General features: G+C 45.9%; 1 protein-coding gene across 2 annotated transcripts in view; it reads right to left on the bottom strand.

Annotated features, from left to right (window-relative positions):
* Positions 1 to 16,466, bottom strand: part of MTR (5-methyltetrahydrofolate-homocysteine methyltransferase) — a 1,155,773-nt gene that overhangs the window by 173,637 nt on the left and 965,670 nt on the right. For both annotated transcript variants that reach the window (XM_040350739.1, XM_040350741.1), the window contains 2 exons: positions 13,914 to 14,034; positions 11,481 to 11,562 (listed from right to left, as the gene is read on the bottom strand). In XM_040350739.1, the coding sequence (XP_040206673.1) occupies positions 11,481 to 11,562; positions 13,914 to 14,034 (203 nt within the window). The remainder of the gene's footprint in view (positions 1 to 11,480; positions 11,563 to 13,913; positions 14,035 to 16,466) is intronic.

The following is a 16,466-nucleotide window of genomic DNA, read 5'->3' as shown; positions in this document are numbered from 1 at the left end:
TTGAAAGTGCCGTGACCGGAAAGGGGGGCCCGACCCTTAGGAGCATAGGCCTGTATGACGGCCTGCCTGATCCACCGAGAAATGGTGGTCGACGAGACCGCCAGGCCCTTTTGTGGACCAGACACCGACACAAAAGAGAGTCAGAAGCTCCGAAATGGAGCTGTAGTAGGCTGGTATACCTGCAAAGCGCGTACCACGCCTAAAGTATGAAAGGCCGAAACCTCCCTCGGAAGAAGGGAAGGTCGCGGGCGCACCATCACCTAATCCTTATGGGGGATCAAGCATGGCGGCTTGCAAGACAAGACCGCCAACTCAGAAACCCCTCTAACAGAGGTAAAGGCCACTAATGGGGCCACCTTCTGAGATAGTGTCAAGAGAAAATCTCTCTGTTTCCAAAAGGAAGGTTCCTGAAGAACCGAGAGCACCAGAGTCAAAACTCATGGGGGAAGAGATGGGCCAAGAGGGGAAAGTATATGACAAACCCCTTGCACACAAAAAAAGGGGACCCACCAGGGAACGGGCTGCAAAAAGGCCACTAAAAGAACACAGCCAAGGCTGAAATCTGCCCCCAAACGGTGCTTTAAGCATTTTTTAGATCCAATCCAAGCTTTAAAAACAGCAGGACCCTGGACACCGAGAGTACGCCCGTGGACGTCACTCCATCCCTTCGCACCAAGAGAGGTACGACGGTAGATCCTCCGGAAGAAGACTACGGTGCCCTGTTGAGATGACCGAGTCAGACAGACCCTGGTCACCTAAAGTCTGGCTTCCAATAACCATGTTGAGCAAGTCAGTGACTGTACAACAGGAGGAAGTATGGGACCTTGAGACAGGAACCTCCTGCCCTGGCAATCGCCAGGGTGCCTCCGCTACCAGGCGCCCGATATCAGCGTACCAAGGACGCCGAGGTCAATCTGGAGCGATTAGAATCATCGGGATCTCCTCAGCATCCACTCTGTGGAGTGGCCGAGGAAGCAACTACCATGGAGGAATGGCAAAAAATTACCGATACAGACAACACAGGGCCACCAGTGCGACTGACGCGTCTGTACAAGATCACTAGACCTGGCCACTAACTTTGACACCCTTGCGGCGGAGACAAGCTGCCAGGAGATCCATGCCATGTGAGGCTCACCTCCTGCAAGGGAGCCGAAACACCCCAAGCACAAAGACCAGTCGCCCTGGTCCAGCATCTGGCGACTCCAGTAGTCCGCCTGCCGGCATACCTGATGGTAGACTGAAGCCACGGCCGTGGCGTTGTCCGGCTGAAACCAGATCGGTCGACCACAAGGAGAAGCATAGCCTGATCGCCTAAAATAGTAGGACAATGAACAGTAGACAGCACCTGGTATTCCCAGGTGGTCTCCCACCAGGCACTAGCCAGGCCCGACCCTGGGTAGCTACCGAGACCAGACACATTCAAGGAGGTGTGGTCATAGGTCCACACAAGTCCAGCGACTCAGGGCCGACTGGACCCCCCAGTTTTGTGAACCTCCAGGTTCACAACCCGTGAGCTGGCATCCGTCGTAAACACCGACCACTGGAAGGAAGGAACAACTTCCCGGACCGAAGAGTCGGGAATCTCTGTCACCAACTCAGAGAGACTCTGACTAGGTGGCGCACAGGAATCTAATGATTTCAGACACAACCTGGACAGTAGTTCCCCTGGAAAACCAGGGTGTGGAACTGGGCATACAGTACCACCTTGAAGGAGGCTACCCACAGACCCCGAACCAGCAGGCGCCCGGAGAGAAGACCGATTGCGTGATGCCAATACCTTCACCGCAGACTGAAGAGTCTGCAATTTCTCCAGGGGAAGAAGGACCTTTGCCACTGAGGAGTCTGGATCAACACTAGATACTCCAACGCTGAGTCGGAACCTAGCATGCCCATGATTTGAACCCTGGGTTGCACACATGGAGGGCATGCTTGCTGCCACTGAGCTACACTTTCTGGCCTAAACGTTTAACATCCACCCGAATCTTCGGAGGGTCTGAATGGGAATAACCCATCCACTAGGTCGGAGACAGAAGCTGCTCTCAGAAGAAAGTCGTCCAAGTAGCCAATGAGGCAAAGCCTCGCTGTCCCAACAAAATTCAAATAAGTGCAAGCTCCTAGCTGAAAACCCATGGTGCTGACGCCAGATCAAAAGGGAGGGCCACAGGCTGACAGAGACCCTTCTCTCATCACGAAGCACAGAAAAAAACACTGTGACATGTGCAAAATGGGACATGCATGTATGCGTCCCTGATGTCCGAGGACGTCAGGACATCCCCCAGATGAAGCGCAGCTACCACCGAACAAATGGATTCCATGCGGAACTACCCAACGTTCACAAAGGTATTTAGGGCCTGAGGCCCATAGAAAACCCCAAAACTCTCGTACTGCAGGAAAGGTAAAATTACCTCGCAGCTTAGCAAATCCCACGCTGCCCAAGGCAGACCGACGGGCCGGGAGAGGAAGACACAAGGACAGAACTTTGTTCTGTGGATAGGAGGAAACCCTATCTAGTACTCCGAAGAGACCACCTCGCAGACCCACTAGTCGGAGAGCAGGGAGGTTTCACTGAATTGTGAACCTGCAAGCCGCCCCTCCCACCTAGAGACAGGGAGGGAAGGCTATATACATTGGCAGGATTTGGGTGCCGGCGTGATCGGCTTATGCACCCAGGGACAGATTAGTCCCCCAGCTGGGCCTTTGACGGCCTGGGAGGGTTGCCCCTAAATAATACACACACATAGTGTGTATGTATATTATGTAGGTGTATACACACACATGTCTTTGGAGGAAACCGGAGTACCCGGAGGAAACCCACGCAGACACAGGGAGCGACAATGCAAGCTCCAGGCAGATTGGAGTCAGTGTGCGGATTCGAACCAATGACTCTTTTGCTGCCAAGTAATGGAGTTAAGCACTACACCACCGTGTGCATAAAACCATTCTGAGCCTAGATTCACACTGCTGCGAATTCAAAATCGCGGTAAAACGCAATTTAATGTAAATCGCGGCCCGAAATCGCAAAAAGTAGTACAGGAACTACTCCTTGAAATCGCAGATGCGGCGTCGCACTGATTAGGACAGTACCATTGCCGACAATTGCCACCGATTTGAGATGCGATTTGACATGTCAAATCGCATCTCAAATCGTCCCAAATCGTACCCAGTGTGAACCAGGGCTGAAACAGACACCCTGGATAACAAGGGCGCAGCATTCAATGAAGCATCACAGACCTATATGAGGCCCTGGACCAGCTGGTCCGCTAGGCTAATAACCTCAGGAGAGAGTCGGTGCTCCTCCACTGTCTGGTGCAAAATGCTCACTCTGTGAGTTGTATACAGCACTAGGGGTCAGGACTACTCCAGGATGGCCGCCGAGCGTTCAGAACGCGGCCACAGGAAAATGGCCGGCACAATGTAAGCTACGCCATAGCGCGGCTACGACAAAATGGGCGCCAATGGGAGTCTTCAATGTAATTGAAAAACCTCCCAAAAAATGGCGCCAGCGTCGACTGAGACCCCAGTGTAGTGGCCACAATAGGCCCGCAAGCCAGACCCCAGCATGGTAAACATGGAACGGGTCAGTACTTCGGATCTTCTATCAGTCAGATCCATACAAGTAGGGGTTCCCGCCCGGCGGTGAGGGACTACAAAAGCCCTCAGCGGCTTTTCTCATTCCGCATCTCAGAAATTATCAAAGAAGGGCACAGAAGGAAAAAACCTACACAGCGGTCTGATTTGTGCGATCCAAAAAAGACCGAGCCCTCGGCGGAAACCCAGCTGCACTATGCAGCTTAGGAGAGTCCCTTGCAGCAGTAAAAAGCGCACCCATAAATGCCTTATTCTGCCTTTTTTTTTTTTTTAACTAGGTACCTGGTCCATGGCTCCAAACAGAGCATTCCCCAGGGGATAACGGGGGAAGGGGGCACTCTTTTACCGCCCGCCCGCAGTCCACCCCCACCCTGGCACAAACTGTGTCCAGGACTAACAATAAAAACTCTGTGGGAATCCCAGGTGCTAACACCTGCTGCCACCACCAGCATGTGGGGAAGGACCCAGATACTGACTCCAATATTTACATAGTGTGTATTATAATATGCACACCTGTCCATACAAATAGACAAAAGCTCCTAGAGCCCTATTCAGGGCCTCTCACCCACTTGCTGCGCTGACCAGGGGTAACCAGGGGACTCCCTCAGGAGGAGACTGCCCAGCGCTGCCTGTGAGGAAAAGAACCGTGAGGTAACTTTTGCAGGGACCTGTGTTTAAACAGGAAAAGCCTCCTAGGGCTGTTTTATTTAAGGATAAGACACAGATACAGCATAAAAAGCAAAACCGTTACAGGTGTCACCAATCAGTCAGCGTCTGCTGAAGTATAATCATAAACATCTGTGCTCATCACAGGGCTTTTTACCTCACAGGAAAGCCCAATACAAAAAAGAAAAAACACAGGCCAGATAACACAGTCCCCTCAGGAAGGCCCCCTCCCCCTGACAGCGGCAATGTTAGCAATGCAGCAAGGGAAAGGAGCAGGGAAGTAAGGGGAAGGGACCCCCGAACCCCAGGAATGCCCAGCCGTACCAACCCACCGAAGCAGGAGGGACTGTACTTACCCGTCCAAGCGAGGACTCGCTGACGCATTCCTGACAGAACTACAACCGCAATGGAGGTAGCTGTCGGCCCGGTCCACTGTGAGTGAGACAACACCACAGCCCAGTCATATGTGGACCTCGGAGCAAAGCTCACCGGCCACCCCAGGAGTCATGGGGTATAGCGTGGCAGACCAAGCCTCTTTGCAAAGGTGTGCCCACGCTTGCTGGTCGGACTGAGTAGACTACAAGGATCTATATTATCCAGCCTGTCTCTCAGCCGACAGTTGAAAGAAGATTCTTCAAGAAAAAGTAAAGTAAAGTAAAATAAAATTTCTCCTCAGGGCGCTGGGCCCAAAGGGAGCCATACGTCCTTCTCCTTTGCTAGGCAGAACGAAACTGAGGCTGCATGCTGCAGTGAGGAGGGTTATGTCTGGAGGGACCGCCCCCTGGGTGGGGCTGTTCAACTCTGTTAATGTAACATGTATTTAACTATTTAACATGTTTCTGCCTAGTCCTCTCCTGTAAACAGGGAACATAACCCACTTGTCAAGATTTAAGGAGCTGTGTCCGTCCATGGACGATAAGAGAAAAGTGGTTCACCAAAGTTCACCAAGTATAAAGATAGATGCCTCCTTACCAAACGTTGTTGACCAAATAATTAAAATATGGTCAATGCTAGCTTGTGGTTAAATATGGGTCAGCAAAATCTCATACAGGTTCCGATGTCAGCAGCAGACCAGATCCCAAAAAAAGAGAGGAAATGCCTCCATAGTGTAAAACGTTTATTAAATCATTAAAATTATAAGCACAGTGCCAAGTGGCTGCTTACTATTGCTGGTGCCCGTGTCCCGGCACTGAGGCTGTATGCTTGTGAGGGATAAGGAAGTGTGGAGAGAGATGCAGTCGTATCCTGGAAATCCAGCGTGCGTTCCACCGCCAGCCGCTTGTTTCTCAGTAAGTAAGTATCTTTATACTTGGTGAACTTTGGTGAACCACTTTTTTCTGGCATATCATATTTGGAAGACACAAGAGCACTATGCACTTTGATTATCTCCAATTTGTTTTGGGACTGTATCACTTGCATCCATTTGCACATGGATTATTCCAGTCACCAGATTGTGTATTAACACCTGTTAATAATTTATTTGTCACTCACATTGTATGGTATATATTTTACACATGGACACCATTTAAACATCCGTTGGTCATAATAGTTTATTATCACCCAGTTCTGTGTATGCAGTATAACTGTAATACACTGGAATTTATATTATTTATTTAATTTTCACTGTCCAGGTGTCCTCCCGGCTCCCCCCCCTGTTGTCACTCACACTGGCTGTCTGCTCTAGCCGTCCTCCCCCCGTCTCCAGCGGTCCTCCACCCGTCCTCCAGCTGTCCTCCACGCTGGTGCCACGGTCTGCCGCCTCCTCACACAGACTCCAGTCTGTTTGCTGCGCCTGACGTGAAGTCAAGCTTCGCACGCTTTCTCACCCCTTTTGGCCGTGAATCGCCATAGGATTGGTCCACTGTGATGTCCATCATAACAGCACAGCGCGCCTATGATGGACATCTCACTGGCCAATCCTGGGATCGCGGGCGGGGCCGTGTCTGTGATGTCGTTGGATGGACGCTCGCACGTCACAGACTCAGACACTGACATGACACAGCACCGCGGTCCGCGCTCACACATTTTTTTCAGGGGATTCAGGGCTAATAATGTTAAATTAAACAGCCGAGACTCAGGGCTTTTCGGGGTACCATTCGGGGCTCCAGCCCACCAAGCCCCGCCCTAACGACGCCCCTGGACATGTCTATTATTTTTACCTGTTTGGAGCACATTGTTCCTGAGGGAATAACCAGGAAGTGAATGTTTGGTGGAAAAATGAGCAAATCATTCGATTTATTTGTGAGTGCCCAGCTATTTATGATTTGTGTGACCCAAACTACAAAGACAAACTACAAAGACAATGACCCACTGACCACCAATGAAGGGGACATTCTTCTCACTGACCACCAATGTAAGAAGCATTCTTCCCACTGACCACCAATGTAAGGGACATCCTTCCCACTGACCACCAATGTAAGGGACATCCTTTCCACTGACCGCCAATGTAAGGAACATTCTTCCCACTGACCGCCAATGTAAGGAGCATTCTTCCCACTGACCACCAATGTAAGGAGCATTCTTCCCACTGACCACCAATGTAAGAAGCATTCTTCCCACTGACCACCAATGTAAGGGACATCCTTCCCACTGACCACCAATGTAAGGGACATCCTTTCCACTGACCGCCAATGTAAGGAACATTCTTCCCACTGACCGCCAATGTAAGGAGCATTCTTCCCACTGACCACCAATGTAAGGAGCATTCTTCCCACTGACCACCAATGTAAGGAGCATTCTTCCCACTGACCACCAATGTAAGGAGCATTCTTCCCACTGACCACCAATGTAAGGAGCATTCTTCCCACTGACCACCAATGTAAGGGACATCCTTTCCACTGACCGTCAATGTAAGGAGCATTCTTCCCACTGATCGCCAATGTAAGGAGCATTCTTCCCACTGATCACCAATGTAAGGAGCATTCTTCCCACTGACCACCAATGTAAGGAGAATTCTTCTCACTGACCACCAATGTAAGGGACATTCTTCCCACTGACCACCAATGTAAGGAGCATTCTTCCCACTGACCACCAATGTAAGGGACATCCTTTCCACTGACCGTCAATGTAAGGAGCATTCTTCCCACTGACCACCAATGTAAGGAGCATTCTTCCCACTGACCACCAATGTAAGGAGCATTCTTCTCACTGACCACCAATGTAAGGGACATTCTTCCCACTGACCACCAATGTAAGGGACATTCTTCCCACTGACCACCAATGTAAGGAGCATTCTTCCTACTGACCACCAATGTTAGGAGCATTCTTCTCACTGACCACCAATGTAAGGGACATCCTTCCCACTGACCACCAATGTAAGGAGCATTCTTCTCATGCTTCATTATAGAGGACCCAAAATTGACCCCTATCTTCACGATTGGCAATGATGGGATGTACCCAATATCAACGTCTTCTCCGTCTCTGCTTCTCCTCTTCTTCCTCATGCACTGCTACTGCCGCAGCAGCAATGACAACTGCGGTGGCAGGAAAATGAATTGCCTCACACCATGTATGTTTTTATTGGTTAATGCCAAAGTTGTGGCAAAGTCGGAGTTGTACTGATCACAAATCGCGGCCGCAAAATCGCACGACTTTGATGTTGTATAAATGTGAAAGGGGCCTAAATGGATAGAAAACTGTCTGAGGCTGGGTTCACACTGGTACGACACGACAGTCATACAACTTTCATCCTACTTTTCTCTGCAACATCAGTCCTACATTGGTCTGACATCCATCCGACTTTCATGAACATGATACTACTTTGATCTGACTTTGTGATAGTCTGACTTGTTCTTTGACCAATCACAACAATCCCACTGCGAGATGAATTCATTTTACTGCTGCTGTAATCACAATGTAGGATGCCACAAGTCGGATGGTTAGGACAAGGATCCTACTTTGATCCGACTTGAATGATATTCAATGGACTGAAGTAGGATCAAAGTCGGACCAAAGTAGTGCAGGAACTTTTTTCAAAGTCGGACCAACTTGTGTCAGACCAGTTAAGACAGCTCTCATAGGGAAACATTGATTTTTATACATCATGCAACATTAGCTCCCAATGTTAGTGCATTTGTTGTACCAGTGTGAACCTGGCCTAAAACACTGAATGTAGTGGTTTAGGATTCATACTCTGAATGGTCTAAGGCAGCCTTTCTCAACCAGTGTGCCGCGGCACACTGGTGTGCCGTCAGAGGTTCTCAGGTGTGCCGCGGGGTCAGTGGAGAGAAGGCTGTCAGATAAGCCTGCTCTCCTGCCGAACTGTGAGAAGCTCTGTCGGCTTCAAAATAGAAAATAAAGTGCAGAGGAGTGTGCTGTGCTCTCTGCTTCCCCCTAGAGTGCAGTACCCGGCTCAATGAGGAATCTGGAAAGGTACTGAGCTAGAAGCTAGATTAATTTTAAAATGGCTTTATACATGTGTCTGTGTGTGTGTCTGCACATGTGAGTGCATGTATGTATGTATGTGTGTGTGTGTGTGTGTGTGTGTGTGTGTGTGTGTGTGCATGTAGGTATGTGTGTGTGTAAACATGTGTGTATGTGTGTGTGTAAGCATGTGTGTAAACATGTGTGTATGCGTGCGTAAAGTGAAAAAAAGTGGTATATAAATCCATAATTTTTTTTTTTTCCACATTATTTTTCTATATGAGTGGGTATTGTAGCGCTGTACTCCTTTGTATTATGTATTGCTTTGAGGTTTTTGTGCTTAACTTTAGTGCTAGCTGCTTCATTTATTTAATTTCTTTTTTCAACATATGATACACAATCATTTTTTATTTTCACTAATTTCCTTTAGCGCTGCGTCAGCCTTAGGGCTTTTCTCTTTTCTCTTGTGTAAGCGTGTGTCTGTATGTATGTGTGTATGTTACTTTTAATCCTGACCCCCCCCCCCCCCATTCCTGTACCATCAGAATGGCTTTTGTAGGGCTTGTTTGATAGCAGCAAGGACTGCTGCTCCTCTGAAAAGCAATCCATGCACAGATCGCTTTTCAGAGGCATTTGACAGGCGGTAAAAAGGCATTATGTTGCTTCCTCACCACCTGTTTTAGGCCCGTAAATGCAGCATCACTACACCGCAACCGTGCAATGCACACAGTTGCAGGGTAGTTGCAGTGCAGCCCTATTCACCCTCGGTATACCTCCAGTTGCAGCCACAGCATGTGAACACCCTCAGCTGCTGCCTCTGCAGCTAAAGGTGGAGAAGTTGGGGGTGGTAAAAACAGCTCAACCATGTGGTTTTACCGCCCCTATGACATGTGAACAAGTCCTTGGTTCACATCTGTGTAGCTGCATGTAGGGCAGTCCATTATTTCCGTACCCACAAAATGCAGGGAAACAAGTCCCCAAACTTTTTTTTTTAAATTGCACTGCAGCAAAAGCACCCCACGTTTTCCAATCTGTGGGGGTACCATTAAGAATTAATGGTACCCCTAAAGAGCAGAGCATTTGTCTGTGAGCACGATTTTGCCCGTGTTCTGCGACACACCGTAATGTGAACCAAGCCTTGGACTGGGGTGCCTCAAGACTGAAAATACTTTTTAAGGGTGCCCCGACTAGAAAAAGGTTGAGAAACACTGGTCTAAGGAAAGCAAGTTCAAAGTCTGACCCGCCTGGTAATCCGGTTTCGAACAGCCCACCTGGTACTTTGGACATGTATATCTTTTGTGGCCCCCAACAAATCCCAGGGTGCCCGGGGGCCACAAAAGATATATATGCTGGCTGCCTTGGAGGGGACAGGATGAGTGCCGTACATACAGGAGAATTACCTGTTTACACTGCAGCCTCTGTAATAGCAAGTCCTGTCTTCTGCGCTGCCATTGGACAACTGTTCTGTCCATCATAGGAGGCGGGACTTTGTATTAACATGAAGAATTTTTTTTCACACACTGGAACAAATTGGAGGATGCTTTATGTTTTTTTTTTTTTTTGCCTCTCTCTGAATCGACTGTGGGAACAGGATTGTGTATATGGAGGTTTTTTATTTCTGTGTTTTTTTTTTTTTTTTTTTCTGTGAGTTGAACTGCATGAACTTTTTATTTCTTTATTTTTTTAACCAAATTAACAATATAACCAAATAAAGGTTGATGTGGAGACCGGGATCACAATCTGGAGCAAGCTAGCTACCTGAGCTGCAGTGTGCTTGTCTGTAGAAGAGCAACGTGCTCAAGATGGCATCCCACTGAAAGGTGGGGGGGCTGGAAACCTGTTAGAGAGGCATGACTAAGCACAGAGAACAGGGCATTATGCTACGAAATGTGATGCAGACTATGCTCATGACTGCAACATCTGTTAAAAGCGGCACACACTAGGCCATGGCCATGACAAGCTATTTGAAAATGTACAAGCCTCCATGTGACATATTACTCCTGACATAAGCTAATCCTGCTGCCCTTGATGTCCTGCTGCAGTTCGTCTCCAGGGCCTCTCCTCAATATTGGGGGGAGGGTTGGGGGGTGTGTAAGCTCTGAGCCTGGACTCACTGGTACTGGCTCTTCTCGAAATAGAGCTCATCAAATGGAGATTCCCTGTTTTTAAACATGCACAGATGTCTCTGTCATCACGGCCGAAATCGAGACTGACAAGCGGGAGTGAAATTGTGGCAGTTCAGGTGAACTCACACGGCTTCATTCCCGCAGCCCAGTGTGAAGCTGGGCTAAAGGGCATACCCTCTCCTCCAAGGAGAAGGACTCTAAGGACTGGAACCAACAGGATTTTTTCATTTTTCTACAATATTCACTTCTATGTGTGAAATAAACAAGCTTTTAGCAACCTGTGTAGGAAAAAGGGTACAATAAAAGGGGCCTAAAGCTTTAACTGCTAGGGTTAAAGACCTTAAAATCAAGCACACATACAACAGTTTATATATATTTTAGTTAATATAGAACATATGTACAAATCCTCTATACATTCCGTTCAATACAGGTACTTTCCCTGGCCTAAGCCTGTAATTGGGCAATGGAGTAGCAACACCAGACTAATGAGCTAATCCCTCTTCTCAATTTTCAGTAACTATGTTCCTAGTCAGTACATATGCAAGTAGCAAATCTGATTGGCTGCAATTCATTATTTTTACAAGTTTACTAGTTACATAATGCATGGTATGACTGTGAGGTAGACATAGCTGCATAATAGGTGTTTTCATATGTGCCTGGAGTTTGGCTTTACATTTATTCAACATACTATAATGAACTGTTATTCACCTAAGATATTATAAAATTATTATAACTTACTACCACAACACTTTTGGAAGCATCCAAGACATGGATTACTGGTGCACTGTAACATGGGGCTATTTTAACAGCAGTGTGGGTCCTACAAAACAAGGAATATTTTGACAATCATCAATTTTACATGCATAGATATCAAGCAGGGTACTGAACACTTGTTTACTAGCATACAAATACTAGCACTTTAGTAGTGATTTCAAGTATGTACTTGCATTGATTTAGTTGTGTGCAACTTCTACTGACATGATTAATGCTGAACATAATAATAATAAAAAAAACAACACACATTTGCAGAATGCAGATACAGTATGTAGTCAACTCACATATACCTTACACAAGTTGTGTCAGTATTTAACCACTTCAATACCAGGCTTTTATACCCACCTCAATACCGGGCCTATTCTGGCACTTCTCTCCTACATGTACAAATCATCATTCTTTTGCTAGAAAATTACGCAGAACCCCCAAACATTATATATGTTTTTTTAGCAGACACCCTAGGGAATAAAACAACGGTCATTGCAACATTTTCTCTTGCACTGTATTTGCGCAATAATTTTTCAAACGCCTTTTTTGGGGAAAAAAATGGTTTCATGAATTAAAAAATAACAAAACAGTAAAGTTAGCCCAATTTTTTTGTAAAATATGAAAGATTATGTTACACCGAGTAAATGGATACCTAACATGTCACACTTTAAAATTGCGCACACTCATGGAATGGCGCCAAACTTTGGTACTTAAAAATCTCCATAGGCGACACATGGAAAATTTTTACAGGTTACCAGCTTAGATTTACAGAGGAGGTCTAGTGCAAGAATTCTTGCTGGCACTCTAATGTACGCGGTGATACCTCACATATGTGGTTTGAACAGCGTTTACATATGTGGGCGGGACTTACGTGTGCGTTCGCTTCTGCGTGCGAGGTACTGGGGACAGGGGCGTTTTAATTTTTTTATTATTATTCTTTTTATTTTAAACTTTTTATTTTTATCACTTGTATTCCTATTACAAGGAATGTAAACATCCCTTGTAATAGAAAATGTGTGTGACAGGTCCTCTTTATGGAGAGATGCGGGGTCAATAAGACCCCACATCTCTCCTCCAGGCTGGAAAGCATGAGATCATGAAAAAAATCTCACCAATCTCATGCTTAGTATTGCTTACTAGCCGCAAGCGGCTTTGTTTACTTTCGGGTATGACGTCATCACATCGCTCCCGGGCCTACGATGGTCATAGAGATGACTGGTGACCATCTGGTCACCAGTCATCTCTAGGCTTCCTAGCCTGCACCGAACAATTCTTTCTTCAGGCTCCCGATGTCTGTGGACGTCAAATGATTATTGGGCCAGTAGTGAAGTGGTTAAATGCTGCCCCTTCTCTCTCTTAAATGCAGTGCCATGGCAAGAATTTGTCCATGGTCAGTTTATTCCTCATCCCAACAATCTCATTTTGTTTAATTAAAAATAACAAACATGTATATACTTACCTCTTCTGTGCTCCTGGCCCCTCCTTCCTGTTCAATGACCCAACAGCATCCAGCTTGCTATGGGGGGACTTGAGCTGAGACACAGATCCCTGTGTCTATTTAGACAGAGTAACAGCCTGGCCATGGCTCCTTTTACGCTTCATTGGCTCACTGACTTTAAATGACAGCAGCTGGAGCCAATGGCGCCACACTGCTGTCTCAGCCAATGAGGAAGTGAGTCCTGGGCAGCTGAGACTCTCGTGCAACATCACTGGATCTAGATGGACCTCAAGTAAGTATTATGGGGGGCTGCTGCACACAGAAGGCTTTTTATCTTAAAGTGGATGTAAACCTGATTCATGAAATTTAAGCCGGGCACATACATCTGCAGTTTTTTCTTCTCTCTCTTCAAAGCCCTGAGTCCTGTGGCTTTCTCCTGCTCCGTTCTTATGTTATCAGCATAACAACTTCTGACAAGTCCTCCGACTCGCGATAAAATCAGCCTGCAATTTGTGTTGAGGGAGGTTGCTATAAATAAATTAGCAAGGAGCTTGCAATGCCACAGGACAGCTCTGAAAGTCTCTGCCTATGTGGAGTGGGGGTGTCTGCCTTTCTTTCAATCATCTGTCTTGGCCCAGACTTCACTCCCAGTGCTGAACAGAAAGATAAAATCGCTGAAGACAACATATATACATGTTAAACTTATGTAGGCAGATTTGTTTCATCCCTGTGTATCATCTGAGGCAACAGCCTTCACTGGGTAAATGTGAGGGTTTACATCCACTGTATTGCATTAAGACAAAAAAAAAACCTTGTGCCTTTACAACTACTTTAAGAATGCAATATATATATATATATATATATATATATATAAATATATATATATTTCCCATAACAGGAACTACATTTGAACGGGACTTACAGACTAACAAAGCTTAGTAACCTAAGAATTTCAATCTGAAATTACATACTTTGATGTGGTAGCTCCACCAATCAGTAACGGGATCTTTACCGACAATCTTTCCATCTCTTTGGCAACAAAGATCATTTCATCAAGGGAAGGTGTGATTAGACCGGATAGACCAATTACATCTACAGCAAAAAATCAAACAATGTTAGTTTATCACATCAATGTCAGTGGTTTATTTAGAGATTTTTTTTGCAAACAAAAGGTAACTGATTAATTATATTGTTTTGTATAAGTGCACTTTGTTGAGTGGTCTGAAGACACAGGGCTAGCAAATCAATTTATGGGCCCGGGGGCATATGTGTATCTTATTGCCCAGCTTGATTTATATTGTATATTCTGATGTGGTGCAGTTTCCATGCTGGAAGCTTATGATGCACATATTCATACATAAGACATCCAGACCTTTATTAGGTGAACACTGTTTTTATATAAATTTGTGTTTTGGTGAGGTGTTTTCATAATTGAGTAATTTTAAAACATTATATGTTTTTTACTCTTTAACCTCCCTGGCGGTCTGATTATGTCAGTATTTTTGAATGTCAAAGCGGTACATTGTTTTGCATGTAAATTTGTTGTTTTATACTGTAGGCCTGTAATTCTTAGGAATAAATCACTTTAATGTGTCCAAACAAGAGTCTAGTAGACATCCCGGGTATGAAAGTTTGAAACACAAAATTATAAATTAAAATATAATAAATAATTATAACACATAATAATACATTTTATTCAACAATGTAATCAAACCAAAAACAATGAAATTTGTCCAAACGAGGGTGCAATATGAAAATGGGGGTCTATGGGGAACAGCAAGGACTTAGCCCAGTTAACGCCGAGCCCAGTAAAGATAGAATATAGCTTCAAGATTTGTAGAGCTCTCTACAGTGAGGGGCCAGCATTATTAAAGAAGAGTAGCAATGAAAGCAATTCCTGCTGCTGCAGGTGAACTGGCAATGTCTGGAATCAAGGCTGTAGTGTGGTGTGCACGCCGTAACTGCTGCAGACACATATGTAGAGGAAACAAGGATTGGATGGCTGCACACCCATACAATGCAATACAAAAAATATTTATTGAAAAAAAAACACATTGGCAGGGGAGGAAGAAAGGTTGATGCGTTTCAAACGCTAGAACATGCTCAAAACCATCTCCAAGCCATCCCAGTGCCACTTGATCTAAAATGGAGGTGATGGATTGTGGAGGGATTGGTAGTAGTTGCAAAAGGCTTCAAGGATATCCTTCCCTGTGGAGAAAGAATCCCAAATAGGGAGGTGATCACAGGGATGGTAGTAATTGGGGAATCATGCTGGACTAGTAGGGATAACAGATGGCAATTTTGATCTCCCTGCTCGAAGAACGTTTGTTTGGTGTGGTATTGAGAGTTGTGCAAGTTCAGCCATGTGCGAATGGAGTTCCGATTGGGAAGCCTGAAAATTGATACAATTTGTTTCACTAGGGTCAGAGTTGTAAGTTGAGGTGTGATCTGATACTGAGGCTCTCAGGGAGCAAGTGGCAGAGTCATTGTCAGATTTGATTGCGGTAATAGAGGATATATACTGCCCTCTGGTATAGGCCTTAAAGGCATGCCATGTAACAGGAGGAGCAGAGGACTCCCCATTGATACCCCAGTATTCTGCTAGTCTAGTTGCTACATTGTCTGCCAGGTCTGGATGAGAAACCCAGTGAGGACTCAGCCGCCACAGGGAGGTGGTCCAGCAGGATGGGGCACAGGCAAGCAACTCAAGGGGACTGTGGTCTGACAGGCCACTAGGTAAATAGGCGGCATCTACAAAATCTAGCAGCAATGCAGAGTTGACAAATGTAAGGTCAATACAGGATGAGGTTTTGTGAGAGGCTGAGAGGGTGCTTCCTTCTCCGGGCCTCTGTGAGGCCTGCAGCTTGTGCCCATACCCCCAGTTCTCCAGAAGATTGTTTGGAATGCATCGGCCTGTCCAGATCTGGTGATGAGTTGGGATTAAAGTCACCCATTATCAAAAATTTGCAATTACATATTTGCCCAGGGGTCTGTATGTATTGAGTCAATAACACACAAGAGATATTTGTTAATCAAAACTGAAACACCTCTGGCAAATGTTAAGTGACATGGTAAGCTTTCTGAACCCATAACTTTTTCAGGGCCAAATGTGCTCCTCCTATAAGATGCATTTCCTGCAATAGCAGTGAATGAGGGGTAAATTTGGAGTTTAGCCCTCAGACATTCCACGACAGGACCTTGAACCCCTCTGAATTGAATTAGATCATAGATATAACACGTTAAATATATGAAGGAATATAGAGCCATCCCATGAGCAGCAATGTATATGGAAGACTGCACCAAAAAATAATTTCAGAACACAAATAACAAAAACTGTATAGTTTGTCATGCGCAACTGCGCATACCCTGCCTGCGCCAAAACATCTAATATAACTAGTAATAGCTCAGAGCTATATTAGTATGGAGTCTTGTGGGACGTGGCAGAGTAGCTGACATAGCAGAGTCCCAGATATATCGGATAACAAACGTAATACTGTGTGGACAGGTGGAAGTTAAGCAGCAAG

The sequence above is a fragment of the Rana temporaria genome, chromosome 4, assembly GCF_905171775.1.
Source record: "Rana temporaria chromosome 4, aRanTem1.1, whole genome shotgun sequence".
Classification (NCBI taxonomy): Eukaryota; Metazoa; Chordata; class Amphibia; order Anura; family Ranidae; genus Rana; species Rana temporaria.
The sequence above is the reverse complement of the archived record's forward strand: the minus strand, read 5'-3'. Positions and strand labels throughout refer to the sequence as shown.